Genomic DNA, 25,085 nt, shown 5'->3' on the forward strand with positions numbered 1-25,085 from the left:
AGTACCACCAAAACTTTTGGGACTTCAGTGGGGTTCACACATAGGTTCACTGACTACATTAGAACAAAAAAGCCTCTGTTTTTATATTTAAATACAGACTGGAGGCAAAGATATGAGTAAAGGGAACTTTTGGTGTAAATTGAGTTCTTACATGCATTATTTCAAGAGTAAGTCCCATCTGTGTGCATCCTTTCATGGCTAGTATTTAGTTCATATATATTCTCCTCTTCAGATTACGAATTCTGTTTCTGGTAAAGGCACATGAACCTGAAGTTTACTTCACATGTCTAGAAGAAACATGCGGGCTGGATCAAATTTAACTTTTCTGTATATGTAGCATCTTCAAAATTTTTCAGTGAATTTTTCCAATCCACAGAGATATATTTTCTTCCAATTAGCAGTATCTAATATATCACTATTTCAGAATAAAATGAACAGCTGTTTTGGCTTGCGGAGAAATTCACCTTCACATAATATTCCACATAATTTGATACGGATATAGAATGATAGAATTGGAAGGGATCTTAGATAGCTCCCTTAGATAAACAGTTATCTAGTTCCACCCTTTGCACAGTGCAGGATGTGTAGAGCAAGCATTTTCAAACTTTTTCAAGCAGTAGAATCTGTTAGTTTATTTTAAAAAAGCCCAGAATCCCTCATCAAAAGGCAAAGATCTAGTGACAGAAAATTGGCTACACATTGAGTGGATTTTCTCCTTCCCCCCCTTAGTCTCTTGCATATCTCTAAAGTTCTGTAGAACACAGTTTGACAAACCCTGTGCTAGAGCATCTCTGATGAATGACCATCCAGGTTCTGTTTGAAGTCCTCCAGAGAATGTCTGAAAAAAAGACCCATGTAGCAAAAAAAAAGAAGAGCTAAATACCATTTTATTTTATTTTACAACATTCTTTGTGTGAAACAATCTGCAGTTCAATTTCTGAAGAATTATGGGTTACTTGAATATAATCCCATGTACAAATGTGTAATCCCATAAATCTTATTAAGGTTACTCCTTGTCCTACAGCCACCTTTAGCATCAGTGATCCTTGATTCCTCTTCTGCTTGCTGCAAACTCTAATTTTGCAGAATAAGAGGCTGCACTGACTAGTTTTAGAGGGAGACCATATGATCATATTCTATTAGCAGGAAGCAACCGTGGAAGTGTCAGAAGCCGTGTAATTTGTACTCTATTTTACCTCCATTTGCAGAGTTACAGTAGGTCTCCTTATAAATAAGTCAGCTTCCAAGCTAAAATTGTCGAGTTTATCTAGCTAATCCAATATTGTCATTTGGATCTATGTCCATATGGAGCATAAAACCATAGTATAGCCTTAGAAACACAAGATTAATGTATTTTCCCTATCCTTCTCTTAACAAGGATAACAAGGAGGAGGTTGGAAGTAGACACAAATTCACTTCTAATTAGGTATAGTTTATCACTAATCCTGTTGAGATGCTAGGACAGAGTTAGAAACTGTAAGAATATACTATAAGATGTGATTCTTCAAAATAAATTAGAAATGTAACCCCAAATTAGCTAACCAAACAAGGTCCATGCCTAAAACCAAAATAAAATGCTGTCTTGCAATATATTTTATAATTTCATTCTGTAACAGGGCAGCTCTGAGTTTTAAACTCAGATCCCACTTAAAGCTGATAAAAAGAACCTTCTGTTAAGATCCTTTTGCCTGTATATTTATTCTGACTATCCTTAAAAACCTGGAAGTTCAGTGAAGTTCAGCACATTTGGGAATTAACTACAAAGTCTGTACACAATTAAACAACATGAAGAGTAACATGAGAACCACTAAATTTATTCTGCTGTGAAGCTTTCTCACAGAGCACAACAAAAGATACAGGGTAGGACCATTAATAAAGTGACAGTGGCCTTGACCATTGGCTTCTCTATTCTCTATGTCTGTACACTACACTGTCAGATCTACCATGTCATTTTTATTTTATTTAAGAAATGTATATGGCTGCCCAACTCACACAAGAAAAAAACTGGAAGAAAGTTATTACTATGTAGAGAGTAAGGAAGATGACCTTGATGGAGATATGCAGGATCAGTTACCTAGGCAATAGGGGCTGAAGCACATTTTAAGTCCGGAATGATATAACATTCAGAAGCAGCTCAGGCAGATACCTCCCAAATTCACTGAACTATAAGAAGAAGGAAGAGGTTCAGAACAATCATACCTGCAAGATTCTGTTATTATAGCCAATCTGCTTACAAGTAGTTTTAGCCTTCCTGTGAAATTGATTTCCTGATCTGGTCTACTTAGTAGTCCTGACATTGTAAAAGTTGGACTCAGAGTAGGAAAAGGAGGAGAAAAATGGGTACCAAGCAAAGATGAATTTCAGCAGTTTTAGATGGCTAAAGAAATGCAGTTCCAGGGTAATCCAAGATCACTAAATAGGATACAGGATAGAAATCACTTACACAAGGAGGATGGCATGATATAGAATCTGTCTACCAAGCAGATGCAGAAGAAGATCCAAAGGCACCAAAGGAAAGATCAAGGTTGCATAAGCCATGAGAGGATGCCAGTTTTAACTGAAGTCCTTGATTAACTGTTTGGGGACTCTGTAATAGGATAAGCATTGTCACATCAGCACCAGCAATACAATTGTAGACAGATGTTTGTTCTAGCATTCCAAGATTAACTATTAGTTCCTATAGCAATTCATTACTGTACATTGCTCTGAGGTACAAGTGAGGGAGGGGAGGTTAAAGCTCTGCTTGTATGCCTTAGCTGAATGCTGTTTGCATAATTATCTGGCAGAAAGAGACAATCTGACAGAGAAACGAATGTTTTTTTATGCTACAAATAAAGAAAAAAAAATGACCTAGTGCACAAGGCAGCTCTTGGGTGCTGAGTCTTCTTTGATCAATCCCAAGAACTCATGACGCTGCCATCTGTTTAAATTGTTTGCAATGTCATTATTATCAAATTCTGAATTTAAACATTTTTGTTTTTATAGTATAGCACTCAGATGAAGTTTCTCAAGAGAAGCACCAATCAATAAGATGATTAGTCATAATTAAGTCCTGTTCAGATTAATGGGATAGAAGTTAAACATAATGACCAGTGGCCAATTTAGTCTGAATGCTATCTATACATTCAAGAAAGAATTTGTTGTAATAATTACATTACAGTATTCTAATCTTGTTTGTGTTTTGACACATGTCATGTTATTAAGGTCTTGCAACATTTTCCTTACGTTGGAACGCTTTGGATAACAAGCCTCTTACATTATACAGACTGGAGCATTGTTATCACAGCAACTGCATATGCTTCCCTAGAAAGTTTCTGAACAGCAAGATATTAAATGTTGGCATTTTTTTTAAACTGCCAGTTTAATTAATGATATCTGGAAAGAATCTGCCCTACCCTTTATACAGACCAAATTTGCTTTTAAAAAAGGAAAAACTAGTATGTTTCAGAAGTATCGAAGTAGTCAGGCAAAGATGATACAAGAGAACAATTTGCAGCTAAACAGGGTGTTGTTTTATTTCCTTTGTGAAACATACTGGAGTTTTATTCTGACAGCCTCTAAGAAATACAGGAAATGATCTCTCTCAAACCCAGGAATTTTGAAGTACTTATTGTAGTACTGATGTGTCATTTCAAGCATGGCTGGAATTCAGAGATATTTTTTTTTCCTGCATAAAGTTTCCTCAGGATAACGAAGCTCCCATGAGTCTCTTCAACTTCAACCCTTCTCCAAACAAGCGATAATTCACCAAAGGGCCAACTCAAGCACCTACGGAGTACCGTATCACCTTCCTTCACGTCCTTACAGAGTATCACTTTCCTTCCTAAAAGCATTCAAGCTGGAAATAGAAACATGTAGGTCCTTAGTTCTGTTAAAGAAACTTCGATCTGCAAATGAAACCTTTCCTTTCCCTCCCCTACCTGGCTACGGCTCAGTAGCGAAGGAGGAAAACAGCGCCCCTTCCGCCGGGAAAATACGGAGTCCGCCACCCCCAATCAGCCAGCGCCAAAGCACAGGCAGAGGGAAAACACACCCACAAACCAAAAGCGAAGAGGGGAAAGCGGCAGGAAGGCACCAATCGATCGTTGAGGGTATAAACTCCAGCGCAGGCCATTCGGATTCATATTTAACTCCTTCCTAGGATTTATCATAGTCCGGACAATGCTATTTTGGAGTTACAGGACCAGACGTTTCCAAGCAGAAAAAACTTTCACCCGGAACTCGCTCTCTGATTCGTCCCCCCTCCCCCCTCAAGGTTGAACTCCAGGTGTAAACAGACGAAACATCCCACTGTATACAACCCCGGAAAGGTCATTTCGGAAAAAACGACCAACTTCCATCTAACCGGATTCACGCTTTACCAGCCCTCACACTTGGGAGCTGCGAGTACCAACCTCGAAGATAACAGCGATTCATCTCCCCTTCCCCCCGCCCCCGGTAGGGTGGCTTGCAGTAGGTGCGGGAATACGGCGGGGAGAGGGCGTTTCAGTCCGGACTAAAATTATGCAACTGCGCGGTACTTCGACCCCCTCGCGCTCGCCTGGACGGCAGAAAGAGCTTAGAATACGAGCCCTGGATTTTCCGTACCGCGCGCGCGCGCGCTCTTCGCCGTTTCGCGGCGTCTAAAAATTCAATTAAGGGAAGCAGGCAGTGAAGATTAAAAGGGCAATTTAAAAAACGGAGCATACGCCCACACTCCCAATAGATAAGAGAAAAAATAGTTACCTGGAGTAGAAAATAATTTGTCTGGAAAATTGCCCGGCACTTGGAAGACGACGCAGGAACGTGTTAATAGCACCTAGAGATATAAAAGCGATCCAAGCAGAGGCCGCGCCTCTGAATTCTCGTCTGAGGTGGAAGCTGCCTGGGACAAGGGAGGGTAGGCACTATTCTGGAATCTTTCCTGAGTCAGGCAATTTCCTGTTTCAGGAGGAGGAAGGAAAACGAACCTTGGGGGCGGCGTTTTCTCAAGGGCGCGGCTGCTCGGTTGCAGCAAGCAGGTAAGCGCGCTTACACCGCTCGCCTCCCTCCCGAAAGGGAAGGATGAGGCCTCGGGCACCAGCCGGAGGAGTTCGGGAGGCCCCTGCCTGGAGAAAGAAACGCCGCTGCCTACTGGCGCACACGCACCTGTGCAACCCAAACACAGTTAGCATAACCGCTCTCCAAATGCAGATCAAGGCAAACCGAACAATGAAAGGAAAGAGAGAGAACGGAGGGGAGGGGACTGCCCGGATCCAAGGACGTGATTGGACAGTGAGGCGGCGCCGTTCGAGCAGGACTCCGGAGTAGAAGTTGGGGGCTTCGGACAACCAAAAACGTAGGAGGTGCCCTCAAGCCCAGCAGAGGGTTTGGCATTACGAGGGGGGAGGTGTCGAAGCAGGACTACAAAGTCCAGGGGCTCCGGTTACCGAACTACACCGCCACTGCTAATTTAACCGTTTGTCCAGAGTCCTGCTGGGTCGCCTTTTCGGAGACTTTGATCCACCACTCGGGCTAGATCCCTGCAAGACACACTGAACCACAAAGCAGCTGACCCTATTTTAGCCGTGCGCACCCCCGGGTGTTTTAGCCACGTTTTTCTCAGTCGAGTTTTCTGAGTTTGAACGGCACACGGAAGTGCAGACACGTATATCCCAGCGAACGCCCCGCTAGTTCAACATAGCGCGGAGACAGTCTCTGAACCGTTGCTGGAAAAAGTAGCTAAAGCGCAGTCTGACTGTTGATGCCCCGGCCTTCAAAGGAGGAGCTTCCAGCATTTCGCGCTGGCCAGAAGTAAGCCCAGTTTCTCTCCGTTCTCTTTCATTCCGCCATCCTGACTCTGGATCAGGAAATACCGGTTCAAAGCAAAGCTATGATAGATGCAAGGAAGTCAAGTCAGTGGTAACTCTCGGGGCTTCGTCATCGTGCTGCTTTCGTTTGGCTATAGCACAGATCATAGCTGAAACTATCTTGGGAACGGGGTTGGCCAAGTGTGTAAGACAGGTGTGACTTCCAAGACTGGTTCAGCCTGTAAATGACTCTCTTAGGGCAATCAAATTTGGACTGTAAGGATCCAGGTGAACGCCAAAGGGTAAAGAAAAGTATAACTCTTGGCTGGCGTTGAGTGACTGCCAATGTAATCTCATCAAGAAAGCAAATAATAGTTTGAGTTACCCATTACTTCTGTGGTAAGCTGGCTGTGGAGGCAGAACATGCCGAATAAAATGTAAAGTTAATGAATGAGCATGCATTTGTAGGTAACAGACTCTGGGTTTGGAATTCCAGACGTCGTACATTTCAGATCCCCGTGCCCATACTTGCTGACTTTGCTTTATAACATGGTGGGTCTAGCAAACATAGCTAATGTGTCTGAAGATCTGGGATAATCGCATACCTCTGTAACCTCCTAGGCAAAAGATTTGGATGTCCACTGTGATACATCAGATACAAGCAAACTATGTTTTGACTTAGTATGTTTGAATACAGTCTGAGTGATGGAGTGGTGTGCTTCTGTTGACAACACATAATTTAAATGATTGAGTTCACATATATATACTAAGGCAAAATATCCAGTTTAGGACATGGTATAAACCCCATCATGTACCCTTGATAGCTATAATATCCAAATCTCTCAAAGATATTATTTTTACTTTTATAAGTCCCAAGTCATTCCTCACAGAAATATCAGCAAAACAAATGGTGGTAGCTTGTATTCTATTTGCTGAAAGAGGGTGAGGAGCAGTTCAGTCTATTTCATGCCATTTAAGTTTAATCTACTTGATGCAGTCACATTCATGAAGGTTCAGGTTTGATACCTGATGGAGTCTGAATTTGACATGTTTAGGTGAGACACCTAGGTAGTATACCCACACAGCTTCCATTTGTTCTTAAATCTGTCAAAAGGCAAGCAGCTAATAACAGTGGACTTGCATAAACAGTCATACAGTTGTGCATTATTGGAACCACCTGTATTCCTTAGGATTCAGCCTCTGTTTAGTGAGGATCTCTAACTGCTTTGTAAAGCTATAGTAATGTTCAGACCTCCATTCTCATTTTTGCATGTCCCACAGTTCCATTAATGCTGCTAGTGAACCTGCACCACATCTAAGGGTGTCCCAGATGTCTCAGGTGGTAAGCACGACTGATACAAACCCTTGCAATGCACAGAACAGATACAGTGGTACCTCGGGTCACGAACTTAATTTGTTCCGCGACTCTGGTCGCGACCCAAATTGGTCGCGACCCGAATCAAATTTTCCCATAAGGTTCAATGTAAATACGGTTAATCCGTTCTGAACCATATGTATTTTTTTTTTAAACCACAAAAATATGAAACAAAGTACAGTACAGTACGAAGAGAGAGAACACTAACCTTGCTCGAGGCAATTTCTGGCGTGGAGGAAAGGAAGGCGGGTGGGGAGGCGGTTACTGTTTGGAGGGAGAGTCCCCCTCCCTACAGGAAGCCAGGATCACATGTCACAGCAGGGAAAATGGCCAAGGATCCTGTTCGTCACCCGATGCGGAGTTCACGAACGGAAGCAAAATTTTGCGAACGGTGCTGTTCGTGACCCGAATTGTTCGTGAGCAGAAGTGTTCGTGACCCGAGGTACCACTGTACCTTGTAATGAGGGGAATAAAGCTGTCTGCTGAAGAAGGAAGCACAATGCTCTGGGTGGATCTACCTCATAACTGTTTAACTGGCCAGGGCACAAACTCTCCCCTTAGTAATTGGTACTGAACCAATTCTCTTGGTCTTGCAAAGAGGAAATGATCAATGGATTAGGGTATCAAGGCCTATAGATGGTCTCACGGCCCATTTCTAGCATCATGTCAAGCTTTTTAAGATAAGTTGCTAAGGATTTATCAGAAGCAAGCAATATAATTTTTTTAAAGGCAAGTTCCAAATCATTTGGATGGGCTTGGCAGGTACACTAAGATGACTTTATATCATAATTACCCCTGTGGGCTCACCCACATAGCAACACCACAGCCCATTCCTCCCCTCCCATCTTAAGATGGGGGAAAGGATATTGGTATGAAAAGTGCTGCCCCACAGCCTACCTTAAACATGCCATGGCAATGAGACCAGTCAGCTTCCTTCCCAGAATAACTTAGATGCTGTGAAAGAGCCTCATGAACTTCACCGTCTCCCCCACCACACACACTAGAGCATGTAACAGACTGCTACTCAGGAGCAGAAGTTGTCTGATCATGGTAGCATTTATCATGCTAAATTAACCAGTGGTTAATTTAAAGGCAACTATCGCCCTCTGAAAATGGCTGTGGAAGCAGCTTCTGGTCTCCGTTGCTAAAAGGGCATTGAAATAGAGCTATGGAGCCCAACAACTGAATACAACTGCACATTCTGCAGCAGACCTGCCAAACCAAATGGAGCTGAGCAAATCATCAGCCATGACCAGGGCCAGATTAAGGCCAACTGATACCCTGAGCACAACCCAACAATGGTGCCCCTCAGCTCTTCCATTGCTTAACTGACATTCAGTAAGTGCTGAAAGCTAAAGTTGAGTGTGGTAGCGAAAGAGTTAAGAGCATGATAGCTAGGGGAAAAAACTCTGTGGTGCCTCCCCTTCCCTTGGTGCCCTAAGCACATGCTTTTTTGCTTAATGGTTAATCCAGGGCTGACATAACCATATCACCTCCTCCTTCATGCTTGTGAATTGTGCAGATAACAGGTGGTCTTCTGTTTTCCCAGTCTATACTTACAAAGAGTAAACCAATTACTCAGCCTTGGGAAAGTAGAAAGTGTGACATAGAGACTCAGAACAGCTCTGCCATGAACTTAAAATGGGGAGCATGAAGGTTTTGGACAGGCTGTCAAGATTCTGTTAATACATTATACCCTTCAACAATGAAGTGTAGGTAATCCTTGCTTAACGACCATTTAACAACGGTTCGAAGTTACGACAGCCTCGGAAAGGGTGCTTTATGGCCTGTAAAGCACTTCCAGCCATCATAAAACATTACACACCCCACCCATAGTCACATGGCTGCATTTCAGGTGCTCGGCAACTGGCTCACGTTTACAACCAATTGCCAAGTGCCCCCCGCAATCATACAATCGCCATTTGCAATCTTCTCTGCTGGCTTCTCCAGAAAGTCAATGCAGGGACGGTTGCAAGCAGAGGGGATGGAGGGAAATCTCTGAGTGTCAGGAATGGAGCTCAAATCTTCAGAATTCCCCCTCCGTCCACTGAGGATTCCTCCAGCCCCACAAAGGATTTCCCCTCTGTCCATGGAGGAGAGGGCAAACCCTTCAGTGGGCTTTAGAAATGTTTGAGAGCAAAAAGGCTGCCTGGCAGGAGGATTTCAGCTCCACGCAGAGCTGAAATCTTTCAGCAGACAGCTCTTTCGCGCCATCCGCTTAATGATCTGGGAGTTCACTTAACGACCACAACTGGGAGTGCCGGATTGTGGTCGTTGAGGAAAACAATCATGTGGGCGTCTCGCTTAAAGACCGCTTCACTTGATGATCGAGATTCTGGTCCCAATTGTGGTCATTAGGCGAGGACTACCTGTAGCATTACTGGAATCTGTGCAGTGTTTCTTGTCCTGGCTTACCTCAAAGGGCTGACACTGGTAAATCATGAAGCCACAAGCTTATATTTTAACACAAATTAGACCACCTACACGCTCTTCCCATCTTCCATTTTATAAAACAAGGTCACACATAGAAACTTTTGTGTGTTTGTGTTTCTTTATGGGTATTATGCAAACTTTCCCTCTACATGCTCACCTAGAATGTCTGGATGCCTCGGGGAACAAAGGACACTGTGATACTGTCACAGATCTACTCTATAATATCAGTCATATCAACTAATCACTGTACCTTAAGGTTTTGTTTTCTTCTTCCTTTGCTTGTTTTTAGTAAGATTAAGTTTCCTTGGGAGAGACTTCCTCTTATTGTGCTTGCTCAGTGCTCATGGTTTGGTACAATAACCTGTACTTCGGACATCTATCACACAAGTATCCATCATCACCATTAGAAAGTAATTTGATCTGAGGGCACCACATTTTATTGAAAGTACATATCAAAATATATCATTGATGTTAAACACCGATAATCAAAATCCACTTACAGTATATTCTTTTTAGTAGCAATTTCATTTTTATTTGAATGACTCATTTGTGAGACAAAGTGTTTTGTTTTGTTTTTTGCTGCAACCTAGGAATCAAGAGCAATTCTGAAGATCTCACTTATATTGTCAATAAAATAGAACATTATGTAGGGTTTGGACACAAATGTTCATCCCCAGTCTGAGATACAGAACTGTGGATATTTTCCTTTGACAGTCAGCATTCATTGCCCCTGAGAATGATCATACTCTTAATGGGGCTGTTGAGAGGTTTTTTCTCACCCATAGTTTTTATTTTTTCTGCAAATCTTGAGGCTCCCTCCAATTCCCTACAACTTCCTTCATGTTACTCATGTTCAGATCTGACAAATAATATTAATAAAAATCCAAAGTGCTCTATTCCAGAAGATATATTTAACATTTCTAACATTTGAGAGAATGCAGAACTCCAGAAGTTAGAATGCATTGTAGCATTTTTATGATAAGCAAACAATAGATCCCAGTGTACTCTTTACAACAAATGCAGACTGAGGGGGAGGAACTTACCTTTCTGTTGTTGAACTTTGCCTTGTACACAGTAATTTAAATATCAGGCAAGCATGAACACAATTCAAGTCTCAGCAAATATTTTAAAAAGTACATTTAAGAAGAAACGTGGAGAGCTAAACTCGGGGTTTACAACAATAGTTAAAAAAAAGATGTCCTGTTTAGACAATTTTTAACTATTCACTTAATTATTAGATTAAATTTAAAATTATTAGATTCTAAAGGGGGGGGGGATAACCCAAATTCCTCTTTGCTTCAACCCCTATAGCACAACTCTATTAATTTGGAAAGCCATTATAATGCTACTTATGGAAGAATGACTTTTTATATACCTTACTACCACCCTAGCTCACTGCTGGAAGACACGATGATTGAAGGACAGAAGAACTATAAAAACTAGGTCAGAGTTTAAGAGAAGAAGTTCATAATACATGAATCTTCTTTGCTATATCCAAAGTTTGGAAGCAATTTTCATGATGAGATAAAGAGCAAACTAAGGCTATGAGACTAATTAGAGAAAACCCGATGTTGTGAAAGCCAGCCACCTCGACCCCATATAGGTGTCAAGTGCTAACCATCATTATTTCACTTTTGTCTGAGTTCAGTTTCAAATTTGCATTCATTCTTGGGTTGTACATAACTACAGCAGCCCCCAATCTATGGACAGAATTTGGCTTGCAAGGGTCCTTCTCAAGTTGAGAAGGTCCCACAAAAGCCTTGTTCTTTGTCCAAAGCCTGGGTCTGCCTCTCACACCAAGGGGGGGAGGCTTTCCAAAGCAAGTAAATCTTGCTCCTCCTCTGCCTACCCCAGCAGGAAAGGCCAAGTGAGAACAATGTGACTCTGTGAGAGCCATATATAAATAAGGTTTCAGGAAGCCTGGCCCTTGCCTTTTGGTGTTATTTGGTCCTCAGAAAATTATAGGTCAACCCAAGATTGGGCCTGAAGTTCCCTATCTCTGAGCTAGAGAATAAGAGATTATACAATATTCTCTAGGTCTGTAATTTAGGACAATGAATTGGATAGCTTTTGAAGCAGCCATGACAGCCTTCCAAAGGATGTGGCTGCTTTAACACTTTCAGAAGTCTTCTGGTCACAGCAACATGCTTTGCAAAACACCTCTTTCAAATGCTTTGCACAGTCCTAGTTTCTTTAACCCATCTTAAAATCTAAACTTGTATTAAATTAATGAAAATGTTGCACTTAATCCCATAGTTTTTCTATGTAGTTCACTATTAAATATTTTCCACTCATTTCAAGGTTAACATAAATTCAGGTTTTCTAATTCTATACATGAAATAGGTAGGCATAATATTTCAATTAGTCTGCTTATTTAAAGAAATAAATATTCCACTAATTAGATTCACTTTTATAAGAATTGTTGGAGGACTATCAAAAGCTATTGAGAAATTGTGGTATACACTGGCATTCTATGGTGGGGTGTAATATGATATATTGGATGTACCACTTGAATATGCAAATCCCATTGAATATTTCCATTATTATACAAGTTAATGATAATGGAATGCAGCAAAAGCATCCAGTTTGGCTGGCCACCCTCATGCAAATATCACACTTCTACAGTTGATACCATCTTCATAATGCTGGTGGTATTAATGTATCCAAATAATGTAATGCGGCTTTTACCACCATAGTACCTTCCAAATATGTTAAAGACTACAGGTCCCAGCATTCCCAACTAGCATGGCTTATGGTTGGCATAGTTCCAATAGTAGTCCTCAGTAGTAATTCCAGTGTCATTCTGGTTAAGGAATTAGGATGCACTGTTGTGTTTACAACACAAGACAAAGAACCAAAACATGTAAAGCCAAAGACAAATATATATATATTTTTCCATTAGTGCTTAATAAAATTGGTTTGAACAACAAATGTTTTGAGAATTTAAATTTGGACAAACATATTAAAATTAGTATATGGTAGGATGAAAGCAACAGATCAAAGTTCAATGTCTTTGGATTTTTATAGATATCAAGAATTATGCTGTCTTCCAGCATGTATTAAAGTTGATAAATCCAGTTCAATTTCTAATGCAAGTGAAAGTTCCTTTGACAAGAGATCATGAAGAGAAATGCCGTCATGAGAATAGACCCAGTTTTTTCCAGTCCAGTCATAACGCTTTGGGCCACTGTGAAAAATTAAGACACAAGTCTTAGAAGAGGGCTAAAATTTAAATGTTTGCAAAACACAATGGAACAATGCATAAAATAAAAGCATAGGTCCACACTAACTCATAGAACTCACACATTAACCATGATTAAAATGTGAGAAGACTACTCTATATTCTGTAGAACAGCAGAAAAGAAAGGAAACCTGACAAGTTCTTGATTATACAGTTCAAGTTCATCACATTCCTTTGGATACTCTGGAATTACACCATTGTATTATACTCATGGCACACACCTCTTCCTTCCTTGCTTTACAACTGACGTCTCTCTCTAGCATAATCAAACTAAAATTTACCATTTTGTCCAGACTGGCAATCTACAGTTTGAATAAGATCTGCAACAGCACCCAAGTTTGAACAAATATATTGTTAAGAAGCCTACTAGTGTTTTTTTTTTTAAACACTGTGAAGTTTTATTTTTTTCACTCATTCTACAGTATGAACTTAAAAAGTTAGCTCAATATGAATTATTCAGCACATATGCAGCTTGCAAAACACTTGTGTTTACCTCTCTCTAGGAAATACAGTTGGATTTTCCTAAGGCTCTCATATGTCACTTAATGCAGGACAGATTTCTTTTAGTCACTTGGTATCAAAAATTAGTATGTAATCTAATTGTATAGCTGGATTGAATCCGCTTGCTTGGTTATTTTTATGTGTACTTAACTGAGCAACAAACTTGTAAAAATGTTTGTCAGCAACAGTTTTACATACATACAAATGCTTTCTGTTTATGATTACCACAACCATTGGTGCATAAATATACATTGTTAATTCCAGTAGGACATCCTTATGAAAAAAAAAATGCAACTAAGGTGCTCTTCTAGAATAGAAATTGACAGCTAGTACTGTTTTCTGACACACTCTTATCATTTGAATGTTGTGTGCTTACAGAAGAAACAACACATTTAGTTACCTTCAGTATTTTATTTACTCAATTTGTATGGCTAGAACACAAAAAAAACTTACTGAAAGTTACAGAATCAAAGGATGGTTTATATACTTCTTCCATAATCAAACAACACCCAATCGATAGTCTTTCAGCTAAAACAAAAGCATTAGCAGGTGGTAGCATTTAGCTGACTTCACCTGCCTTGGAAGCTAAGCAGGCTCAAGTTGGTATATGGATGAGAGACCACCAGAAAATCCTGGGCTATGTGCTAAACAGGGGATTTATGTTATAATATGGTATCAGAACCTGGACAATCTGGAAATTCTATAATATTGATTTAGAAATTTCAGAATGATATGTAATAAATGAATAATGCATAAAGATGTTTCAGTTCAACTACAAATTTCCAAATCATTGTAACTTAGAGACAACTCACCTGGTTGGAGAAGAAAGCCATATCTGTTTATTTGGTGTCTGTTTATTGATCACGTAAGTTCCCATGTTTCCACCCAGTTTCACTGTTAGTACTCCATTCTACAGAATAAAAAGTAAAAAAAAACTTTGAATGAACAATCTCACTGTGCAAGAGGCTTTTCAGATATGAAGTAGAGGTTACTTCAGTAATTAGAAGAATCAATCATATCATTGTTAAATGGGTACACTTCAATCAAATGAAACTATTTGCTTCATTTAATTCCCTCTTATGCTTTTATCACCCTTGTCTGTATCAATTAACTTCCAGGAATTTTAGCAAAATATACACGCTGGTTTCAAATCACATATACTGTAAATGCACTCATATCTGCCCAGCTGCAAAACATAAAATGGCATCTCACTTGTTACATTTTTCCCAAGTATGCCACCTTGTGGTCTCACAACACAACCAGTCCATTAAGTAAAAATAATTATCAAACTAGAAGAGAAAAATAGGTGCTTCCAGATGACAGCCTCCTACAATTAATGACCACTGTGCAATTTTTTTCCCTTTTACTCCTTAACACATTTTCTGCAGTTAGAAAAAAAGAACAAATAGTGGGAAAATATGCAAGCATTGCAGAAGTCAAATAATATTGTCTGGAGTCCCCATAAAACAATGTGTTTGAGACTTTAATCTGGAAGTACCTAGTCAATATGACAGGGAAGGGGAGAAGAAATGTGCACATACACCCAAAACAGTGTTACATGTCTTATTGGTCACGCTTTCCCAAAAACTTCAATCCAGAACTATAACTGAACAGCTGAACTGGGGAAAAAATGCTAATGCTGAACTGTGACAAGAGCAAATATTTCTCCAGGCAAATTCTGTGACACAGAGAATCATGAAAGTTATGCAGGAGGAACTAAATGAAGCAATAATTTGAATTTAAGTTTAATGCTAAGAGCCTGAGGGGTGTTAAAGAAACAATAGTAGGGAATGACAGTGCTACCTACATAGTATGCTGCTTAAGGTTTCCAAACGATGGAGCAAATTTTAAAGATGTGCATTTGTTCACCTATATAGCCTTTCTCAACTTGAAGCCCACTAATGCGTTGGGCTTCAACTTGCTTGATTCCAAGTAAGCATGGCTTTCAGAATTACACTGGACTGCAATATATCTGCAGGGCTCATACTGAAGAAAGCTGACCAGTGATTTCACTGCCTTTGAGAAACACTGCCTCAGATAATAATTTTAGAATTCTGGAACTGTAGCAGAATCTCCAATATTTACAGCCATAAATAACAACATATAAAGGAAGTTTTTTAAATGTTCTATCTGAAAACACGTTAGAATTTACAAAGAAATGTCAGAGAAAGGAACAACAACATTATACCCCAAAGGAGACATCGTAATCTTCAGAAGTAAACGGCTTGTCTGCCAAATCCTCAAAGAAATCTGTTAACGATTCCAGTGTTTCTTCAGCAAGCTTTTCATATGTGGTTTCGTCTAATGAGCTGTAAAAGTCATGTGAATAAAGATTCACTTAAATTTACTTGCTGAAAACAAGGGGAAGAGAATATGAACACTCAGAGGGAAAAAGTCCAGACTACCTGAAGATATCTGTCAATAGCTAGTGTTGGAAACTTTTCATAAATTTCATTAATAAAGGATGGGGAAAAGTTTATAGACCATAAAGACTGAAATCAGCTGAGATTTAATTCTAGACACACCGTTGAGTCATTTCTATTCATTTGAATTAAGCAGTCACCTGATATAAGAAATCTTAGCCTATTATTTGAGGACTTCTCCAAAAATTGATAACATATAAAAATGGTGTATTAGATACTAACAATTACCTCTCTCCGAAAGAGGAAGAGACAGAAGAAATGTAGGTATAAAGACCAATACTAAGGAAATGACTCTCTTCCCCAGTGAAAAAAATCTTATCTTCATTGAAGGGGGTGGTCTGCATACCTTCCATCCACAGTAGAAAAAAGAACTTCACAATGTCTTATTATAGATGGAAGGTATCCTTAACTGAGAATTGCTAGAGCAGTTCTTGAGAGTAGGGAGTACTACTGAAACAAACTTACCAACAATGTACTACTTGTTGTAGGACTCGTCTGCCAAAAGTTCTGGCTGAGACTTGTAAATTAAGCTTGCATTGTCTCATGAAAAAAGAAAATAAGGACCACATGTTGCTTAATAGATCATTAATGGAGAATGCTGCTAAGGTGGTGGCATTCCTGGCAAAATGGAACATTATATACAACAGAGCAACAGTTAAGGATACTCTCCAGCACCAGTAGGAAAACAAAATAATGGACTTACTCTGAAGCCGAACAGAGAAAGAAAGGAAAGGGTAAAATTTAGCCAGGAACTCCTGTAGCAACCTTATGACATAGGACTGAAAAACTAGGAAGATGCTATCTTCTGCCATCTAGGGGCTACAAAAAAACATTATTTGATCCTGCCTGTCACATAAGTGGTAGGAGCAGCTCAGCTAAGAATATTAATGCTGCAATACAAGAAAAGAGTTGTATACTAAATTAGTGAGGACATGTGGTTTCAATTAAGGATTCCTTAAACCAACATTCCCCAGCTGGTGTTGCCTCATTACAGCAGGGGGTGTTTCTGGGACAGATGAATGAGGCGGACAGGGAGTGTACGCCAACAGTGTATACTTCCAGTAGGGTCACCCAAGGTGTGAAGGTCATCACAGCTGCACAGCTAAAGCAAGCAAGTACCAATATCAGGCAGCAGCAATAGAGGAAGGTGTCAGAGGTGGATCATCACTTTAGTAGCAATAAAGACATCATTTCATACTGCATAGGAGAAGTAAACCACTCCTGTATTTTACCAAGAAAACCACAGGGAAAGAACATAAAGTGATTGCTGGATGATGGGTCCATCAAGTCAGATGGCACTCAACATGCTATGGGTCCTTCAGAATAAGAATGGTATTTACAGTGGGGCAAAAAAGTATTTAGTCAGCCACCAATTGTGCAAGTTCTCCCACTTAAAAAGATGAGAGAGGCCTGTAATTTTCATCATAGGTATACCTCAACTATGAGAGACAAACTGGGGAAAAAAATCCAGAAAATCACATTGTCTGATTTTTAAAGAATTTATTTGCAAATCATGGTGGAAAATAAGTATTTGGTCAATATCAAAAGTTCATCTCAATACTTTGTTATATATCCTTTGTTGGCAATGACAGAGGTCAAACGTTTTCTGTAAGTCTTCACAAGGTTTTCACACACTGTTGCTGGTATTTTGCCCCATTCCTCCATGCAGATCTCCTCTAGACCAGTGATGTTTTGGGGCTGTCGCTGGGCAACGCAGACTTTCAACTCCCTCCAAAGGTTTTCCATGGGGTTGAGATCTGGAGACTGGCTAGGCCACTCCAGGACCTTGAAATGCTTCTTACGAAGCCACTCCTTCGTTGCCCGGGCGGTGTGTTTGGGATCATTGTCATGCTGAAAGACCCAGCCACGTTTCATCTTCAATGCCCTTGCTGATGGAAGGAGGTGTTCACTCAAAATCTCACGATACATGGCCCCATTCATTCTTTCCTTTACATGGATCAGTCGTCCTGGTCCCTTTGCAGAAAAACAGCCCCAAAGCATGATCTTTCCACCCCCATGCTTCACAGTAGGTATGTTCTTTGGATGCAACTCAGCATTCTCTCTCCTCCAAACACAACGAGTTGAGTTTAGACCAAAACATTCTACTTTGGTTTCATCTGACCATATGACATTCTCCCAATCCTCTTCTGGATCATCCAAATGCTCTCTAGCAAACTTCAGACGGGCCCGGACATGTACTGGCTTAAGCAGGGGGACACGTCTGGCACTGCAGGATTTGAGTCCCTGGCGGCATAGTGTGTTACTGATGGTAGCCTTTGTTACTTTGGTCCCAGCTCTCTGCAGGTCATTCACTAGGTCCCCCCATGTGGTTCTGGGATTTTTGCTCACCATTCTTGTGATCATTTTGACCCCACGGGGTGAGATCTTGCGTGGAGCCCCAGATCGAGGGAGATTATCAGTGGTCTTGTATGTCTTCCATTTTCTAATTATTGGTCCCACAGTTGATTTCTTCACACCAAGCTGCTTGCCTATTGCAGATTCAGTCTTCCCAGCCTGGTGCAGGTCTACAATTTTGTTTCTGATGTCTTTCGACAGCTCTTTGGTCTTGGCCATAGTGGAGTTTGGAATGTGACTGTTTGAGGTTGTGGACAGATGTCTTTTATACTGATAACAAGGTCAAACAGGTGCCATTACTACAGGTAACGAGTGGAGGACAGAGGAGCCTCTTAAAGAAGTAGTTGCAGGTCTGTGAGAGCCAGACATCTTGGTTGTTTGTAGGTGACCAAATACTTATTTTCCACCATGATTTGCAAATAAATTCTTTAAAAATCAGACAATGTGATTTTCTGGATTTTTTCCCCCATTTTGTCTCTCATAGTTGAGGTATATCTATGATGAAAATTACAGGCCTCTCTCATCTTTTTAAGTGGGAGAACTTGCACAATTGGTGGCTGACTAAATACTTTTTTGCCCCACTGTATGACACGGGCTGATTAAATCCTTTGAAAAGTCTACTGGCTGATGTTACTATGCAGAGAAAAGAAAATCCAAAGCTATAAATACAGGAATGCAGTAGAACACGAAACCTAAGAAGCATGAACAAAACTCAACACAATGAAAAATGAAATGAATCCCACTACACATTGACATCTCAGGCATCAGTAAATTGAAACAGTGAAATTGGTTACTTTCAGTCAGGAGATCATATTGTTTACTACTCAGAACATGAAAAACAAAGAAGAAACCTTGTTGTTTTCATGGTCAAGAAGGTTATAACAAAGACAGTATTTAGGTACAATGCAGTTAATGATCAAATAATATCAATTAGATTTTACATGCAACCCTTTAATATGTTGGTTATCCAGATCTATGATCCTGGTGCAGAAGAAGAAGAAGAATGAGTTTTAGGGTCAAGTTCAATCAGGAATCAATAGAAAACTCAAACAAGATGTGCTATTTGTGACTGGAAACTGAAAAGACAATGTTAGAAATACTAAGGAGGAAAAAGTAGTTGAACTATACCACCTAGGGAACCGAAATGAAACAGAAGAATGAATCATCAGTTTCTGCCAATCTAATGATTTCTTCACTGCTAACAGACTTCAATATCACCAGATGGAGCAACAGGGAACCCAAAGTGACTATATTATTGGTTCAAGGAAATGGAAGAGCTCACTTAAAACAGCAAAGACATGGTGAGGGCTCATTGTGGAACAGATCACAAACTGTTACTGTGCAACCTCCAAGCCAGGCTAAAGTGGAAAAACAAAGCCAGTTTCCACTATATGATCTTGATAATATACTTACCATTTCAAGGAAAACTATGGAATCCTGAGCCTCATTGATAGGGAGCCAGAGGAACTGTGGAATTCAATTTAAAAAATGGGTTATGATGAATGTGAAAAGATATTGCCAAAGACCAAGAAACAGAAGAAACCAAACTGAATGTGAGAACAGACGGTGGAAATTGCCTAGAAGATAAGCAAAAGCTAAGAAAAAGTTCTCAGAAAGGAACTGAACAAAGAATTTTAGAGAGCTCTTAGAAGAGCAAGGAGCAGCATTACCACATCTGTAAAGACATTGAAATGGAAAGAGATACAGAAAAACAAGGAATGTTTTCCAAAAGATCTCCAAACTCAAAAGGAAGTTCCAACCTCAAAGCTGGTATGCTAAAGGATGCCAATAGACAGTAACTTATTCAAAGCAGATCAAACAAAGATGGAAGGAGTATACTGAAATTTTGTATAGTAAGTACATCAACATCCAAGATATCTTAGAAGATATCCCCCGCTTACAAGAACTACTAGTATTAGAAGTTAGATCAGCATTCCAGTCATTACCAAGGCTATGGGAGTAACAGAAGAATCAAGAATGGTTCTAACCAAACTATGTCAGCAAATCTGGAGAACACCACAGTGGTCAACAGACTGAAAGAACTAAATCTACATATCAATACCAAAGAAAGGAGATTTAATAGTTTGTGCAAACTATCATGCAACATTTTTAATTCCACATGCTAGTAAAATAATGCTTAGAATCATTCAACACAGATTAGAACCTTATGTAGAAAGGGGAATGCCATGAGTTCAAACTGGTTTCAGAAAAGGCCAAGGAATAAGTAACATTATTGCTTGTGTATGCTGGAGAATTGAAAAAGTCAAAGAATACCAAAAAAAAAAGTCAGTATGTGCTTCATTGACTACAAAAAGGCCTTCCATTATGCTGACCATGTCAAGCTAGAGAACGTCCATAGGAAAATGGGAATCCCAGAATCTCTCACGTGCAAAATCTATACATGTGACAGAAAGCCAGTCTGGACAACACATGGTGAAACTGTGATGGAATGTGAGGGTGGCCTTGGAAGACAGGGGAAAGAGATGCCACCTAGGGAACGATCAGATAAAAAAGAAAGGACATGCAAGATTCTGTTAATGTAGCCTTACAATAAAATAGAATTAGTTCATCTAGTCTTGTTTCCTGTCTGGTTTACCCGGGAGGGCTGACATCAATCTTGCAAGTCTGAAAGCACAAATCTCCCGCCCTCCCTATTTACCACCTGAGTAGTTAGGGCAGGTCTTTCCTAAGTTTCTTTCTTTGACCATTACCCTGTTGCAGACTCCTTTCTCTTTTATCTGATAATTCCCTAGGCAGCATCTCTTTCCCATCTTCCAAGGCCACCTTCACATTCCATCACAGAAACAGACTGGTTCTGAGTGGACAAAGGAGCGGGACAAGGCTGTATACTCTCTCCTTATTTCTTCAACCTGTACGCTGAATATATTTGAGGGAAGCTGTATTGGTAGAAGATGAGCATGGTTTAAAACTGAAGGATGAAACATTAATAACCTTTGGTATGGTGATGATTCTACTTTGAAACTACAAATGATTTGTAAGCTGTGGTAATTAAAGTCAAGAAGCAGGAAAGAAATGGGATTAAGATTAAATATTAAGATGACCAAACCAATGACAGCTAGCACAGGAAAAAGCCTTTGAATTGACAATGAAGATTCTGAAGTCCTGGATGACTTTTGCTTTTTAGGATTGACTATCAACAATAAAGAAGCAGCAGTCAAGAAATATGCCATAGTACCACTTGGAAGGATAGCAATGAAGATCCTGAAGATATTTGGATGCTAAGATGTGTCCATACCTACAAAGATTAGAATGATGCAGGCACTGGTTTTCCCTGTGAAATTCTATGAATGTGAAAACTGCATTTTGAAGAAGCAAAATAGAGTATTAACACTTTGATGTTGGAGAAGACTTCAGAATACCATGTATAGCCAGGAAGACAAACAATGGACCACAAAACAAATCAATCCAGAGTTCTCACTTGAGGCACAAGTGACCAGGCTCAACTATCATATTTTAGACACATTATGTGAAGATCCAGCTTCCTTGAGAAGTCCATAATGCTGAAAAAAAGTAGAGGGAGAGAGGACGATCAGTAGCAAATTGGATGGACTGAATTACAATAGTAATTAATTCACTATTGAGAGACTTAAAAGGCCAGATTGAGGACAGATCATTTTTGAGAAAGTCAACACTGACTTGATGGCACTTAATCACTATGGGCACTGGCTTTGGTTAATGCCAACTCTGAAATGCCAGATGTCTTGCTCACTAATTTAGCCTTTGAAAAAAACAAAACACAATATATTAATTGTATATATAACATACCTTTTGTCTATGAGAGTTCCTGTGCTTCTTTCAAATATAAGCTGAATACTCTTGACTCTGTTTGTCAGAACATGGTCTAAAAATTGCAGATGAGTATCCTGTGAAAAAAGTTTCAAACAACTTAAGCACAGTTTTTGCCAAAGTGGTGAGCTGCAAATGGGTTGGGGCTACATCTTCTAGAATTCTCAGGCAGCATGGTCAAAAAAAATTGTGAGTTGTATTTTGAGACATTTAAAGGAAGACTGCTTTAAAGAAGGCTAGAAGTAAATACCATGATTTCAAGGTTGTGTTCATAGGACACACAAAACTGAGCTTGGTAAATGAGCATGGCTCTAGTTCATGCCATGGGAGATACTGCATTTTAACCATGATTCAAAGCTTACCATGTCATCCAGATCCCAAATAGTCATAATTAAGGGATTATGCAAACTATTTGCATCAAGTATTTATTGTTGATAATCAATTCAACAAACCCCCAAATGATGTTTTTGGATTCAGATGCCATAGTTAAGCCAAAAATCTTGGTTAAAATGCAGCATGTGAGGATATGAAATGACAGAATATGCTCCTTAACAGGATGCATTAAATATGAACAGAACCTTAGAGATGGGATCCTTCTGTCCTCATGGTGATACCAAGTATTATTATGATTAACAATACTCTTTATTCCTTAATCCTGCTTGCAAATTCATTTGAGCTCCTAAGTGTCTATGGAATCTTAAGTTGATCTGAACTGGCTTTTCTAAATCTATCTTCAGCTATTTAAACACATCAACCTTATTTATCCTTCCTTACAAGTATAGGTATTAACTTGTCAATATCTTAGGGTGGGGGGAGCTGCACTCGAATGATGTGTGTCCAAAGAACCTTAATATAACAGGTGAAAATACAATAGAAATGGAGTTTGGGTCATTTTTAGTGCTGTACAGCGAGTTGGCAGAACAGCACATGAATGAAACCTAGAGAGTCTCAACTACATCAAATGCATTTTGTAGAAGTAGCGCTCTCTGAACAAATGAGCTGGTTATATCAATGAGATCTATCTCCATGAGATTTGTTTAGGTACATGAAGAAAGAAGAGTCATGTGACTGAGTTTGGCTTGCCCCATCTTGACCACAGAAAGGTCTCTATCCTATAAAGGCATGAGAATGATCTTTTGCATATATATGTGTACCCTGCACTAGAAGTTCTGGTAGCATTTTTTTCCCCAGTAACAATATAGATCACACCCCACGGAGTTGATTCAGTCCCATACCTATTCTTTCATTTTCTTATCAAAATCCAAACAGAATTTAGACCAAACTGAGTTAGACCACTCTGGTGAAGAGGGACAGAGAGAACTGAGCAATGGAGAGGCAGCAGAGAGAGACAAACTATCAAATCCATCCCTTCCTTCCTCCTTTCCTCTCTCTGGGCCACCTGATTCTTCTTACAGCAGAAAAGGAAGGGGCAGCAGGAGAAGTTGTTGAGGTCTCTAAAGTTGGAGCCTTAAGAGATATCTTCCTTTCCTGAGTTCCTACTTCTCTACTTGTGGGAGACTATGACACTAGTTAGAACACAAAGTGATAAAGGCACTGACATACTGAAAAACTGTGTAGCTCTTAAAACACTCAGCATGCTCTGGGGCATAAAAAGCTTCCCTTTTACTTACATATGCATCACTGACTCTCTTCAGATCAAAGTATTCTCATCATCCAGGAACTCTCTTTTTTTCTTATACCATAAACGCCCTGCACCACTTTACAGATACTATCTCTGTGTTCATGTAATAGATTAAAGGGATTGCTGCCACTACTCCTAGGAGTCAACGTATCTTGGAGAACAGCAGGAAGATCACTCTGCTTTGTGCACAGACTAAAACACCAGGGTTATGAAAATACTCCAAGCATAGTAGGATGGTTACTGAACCATTGTTTCTTTTATATAAATATAAATATAAATATTTAAATGCTTATACAAACTGAGAAACTAATTTGGGCTCCTAAGAGTGAAAAAGCAAAGGTACAACCCCTCAACCAATATAAAAGTAAACTAATCCTATGGATATTTATTCAGGAGTAAATCCCATTCTATGCAATGGAGTTTAATCTTAGGTATGTCCATCTGGGCTTTAAGCACAAGTTATGGAAATCGATAAACTATGCTTATTTCTTTTCCTAGTGCAAATAATGATTGAGCTCAAGCAATAAAAATGCATATGTTGCACGGATATAAAAGTATTTCTTGAAGGCTGTTGATTCTTGAACATCATTCAAAACTGCCCATTGGATTGGCAACGTATCATTACTGTAAACAAGTAGTACTACTTAATGGCGCCTCTGGCCTCTCAGGTAGCCACACCGTCCCTTACCTGTTTCAACATTCACGTACAGGAGAATTCGTCAGCCTTTAGAAAGGCATCACATTTGCCCTCCAAGAACTTCAACGCCCATGTGGAGAAACTTGCGTTTCCTCTTCCTCCCTCCCCATCCACGGCATTGCATGGACGAAGGAGGTGAACACTGATGGCCTTTTTATTTCAGACTATCAGTGGCTTCCACACCAATCTACGGAGAACAAACCCTAAGTTATGCACTGGGCTCGTCGAAGGACTTAATTCCCCAGCCGTATCACAGAGAAGTATGACAAGGCTGCAGAGCCCGCAGCTGCCCCTCAAAGTCCCGCGGCGGCTGAACGACGAGGGCGGCTCTCGCCTCTCGCGCCCTAAAAACGCCGCGGCGGAAAGTCGAGCGCGCTCCCTCTCCTGGGCAGATTCGGGGCAATCCCTTCCCGACAGAGGCGGCGCCTGTCTGGCCGAGAACGGCGGGAAGCGAGTTCAGATCCTCCGCCAAGGCCCACGCCGAGGCGTACCTTCTCCTTTCACTCTCCTTCTCCTTTCCCCAAAAAAGACGATCCGCGCAAGTCCTTGTAGGCTTCCTTCCGCCCTCCTTTGCACGCCCGCTAAGCACACTCACCGGCTGGCTGAGACAGAAAGAAGAAGCCGCCGCCGCGACTCTTGGGAGGGACCCCGCCGCGGCCTCTTTCCTCCGGCCCACGCCTTTGCTTAGGCGGCGGGCCGCGAGCGGCAGCGCTGCGGAGAAGGCGCAGGCTTTTCCCCGGCTCCACATGCTGCAAGGTCGCCGTCGGGTCCAGGCCCTGCTTCTCGCCGCGGTGGCCCTTCCAAACCACAGAGAACGGGGGCGGTGGGTCGGAGGAAGCGCGC

General features: G+C 40.5%; 2 protein-coding genes across 2 annotated transcripts in view; both read right to left on the bottom strand.

Moving 5' to 3' along the window:
• Positions 1 to 4,881, bottom strand: part of TJP2 (tight junction protein 2) — an 83,095-nt gene extending 78,214 nt beyond the window's left edge. The window contains exon 1 of the mRNA XM_088130444.1: positions 4,726 to 4,881. The gene's annotated coding sequence lies outside the window, so the exon portion shown is untranslated. The remainder of the gene's footprint in view (positions 1 to 4,725) is intronic.
• Positions 4,882 to 10,409: 5,528 nt separating this feature from the next.
• On the bottom strand, positions 10,410 to 25,085 carry FXN (frataxin). Its single transcript, XM_007439431.4, has 5 exons — positions 24,838 to 25,085; positions 21,883 to 21,980; positions 15,507 to 15,627; positions 14,131 to 14,228; positions 10,410 to 12,763 (listed from the first exon to the last, which is right to left on the bottom strand). The coding sequence occupies exons 1-5, from the start codon at positions 24,988 to 24,990 to the stop codon at positions 12,607 to 12,609; spliced, it is 627 nt and encodes a 208-aa protein (XP_007439493.1). The 5' UTR covers positions 24,991 to 25,085; the 3' UTR covers positions 10,410 to 12,606.

The sequence above is a fragment of the Python bivittatus genome, unplaced genomic scaffold, assembly GCF_059951505.1.
Source record: "Python bivittatus isolate LINGU-HERP-01145 unplaced genomic scaffold, Pbiv_v1 ctg000850_np1212, whole genome shotgun sequence".
Taxonomy (NCBI): Eukaryota; Metazoa; Chordata; class Lepidosauria; order Squamata; family Pythonidae; genus Python; species Python bivittatus.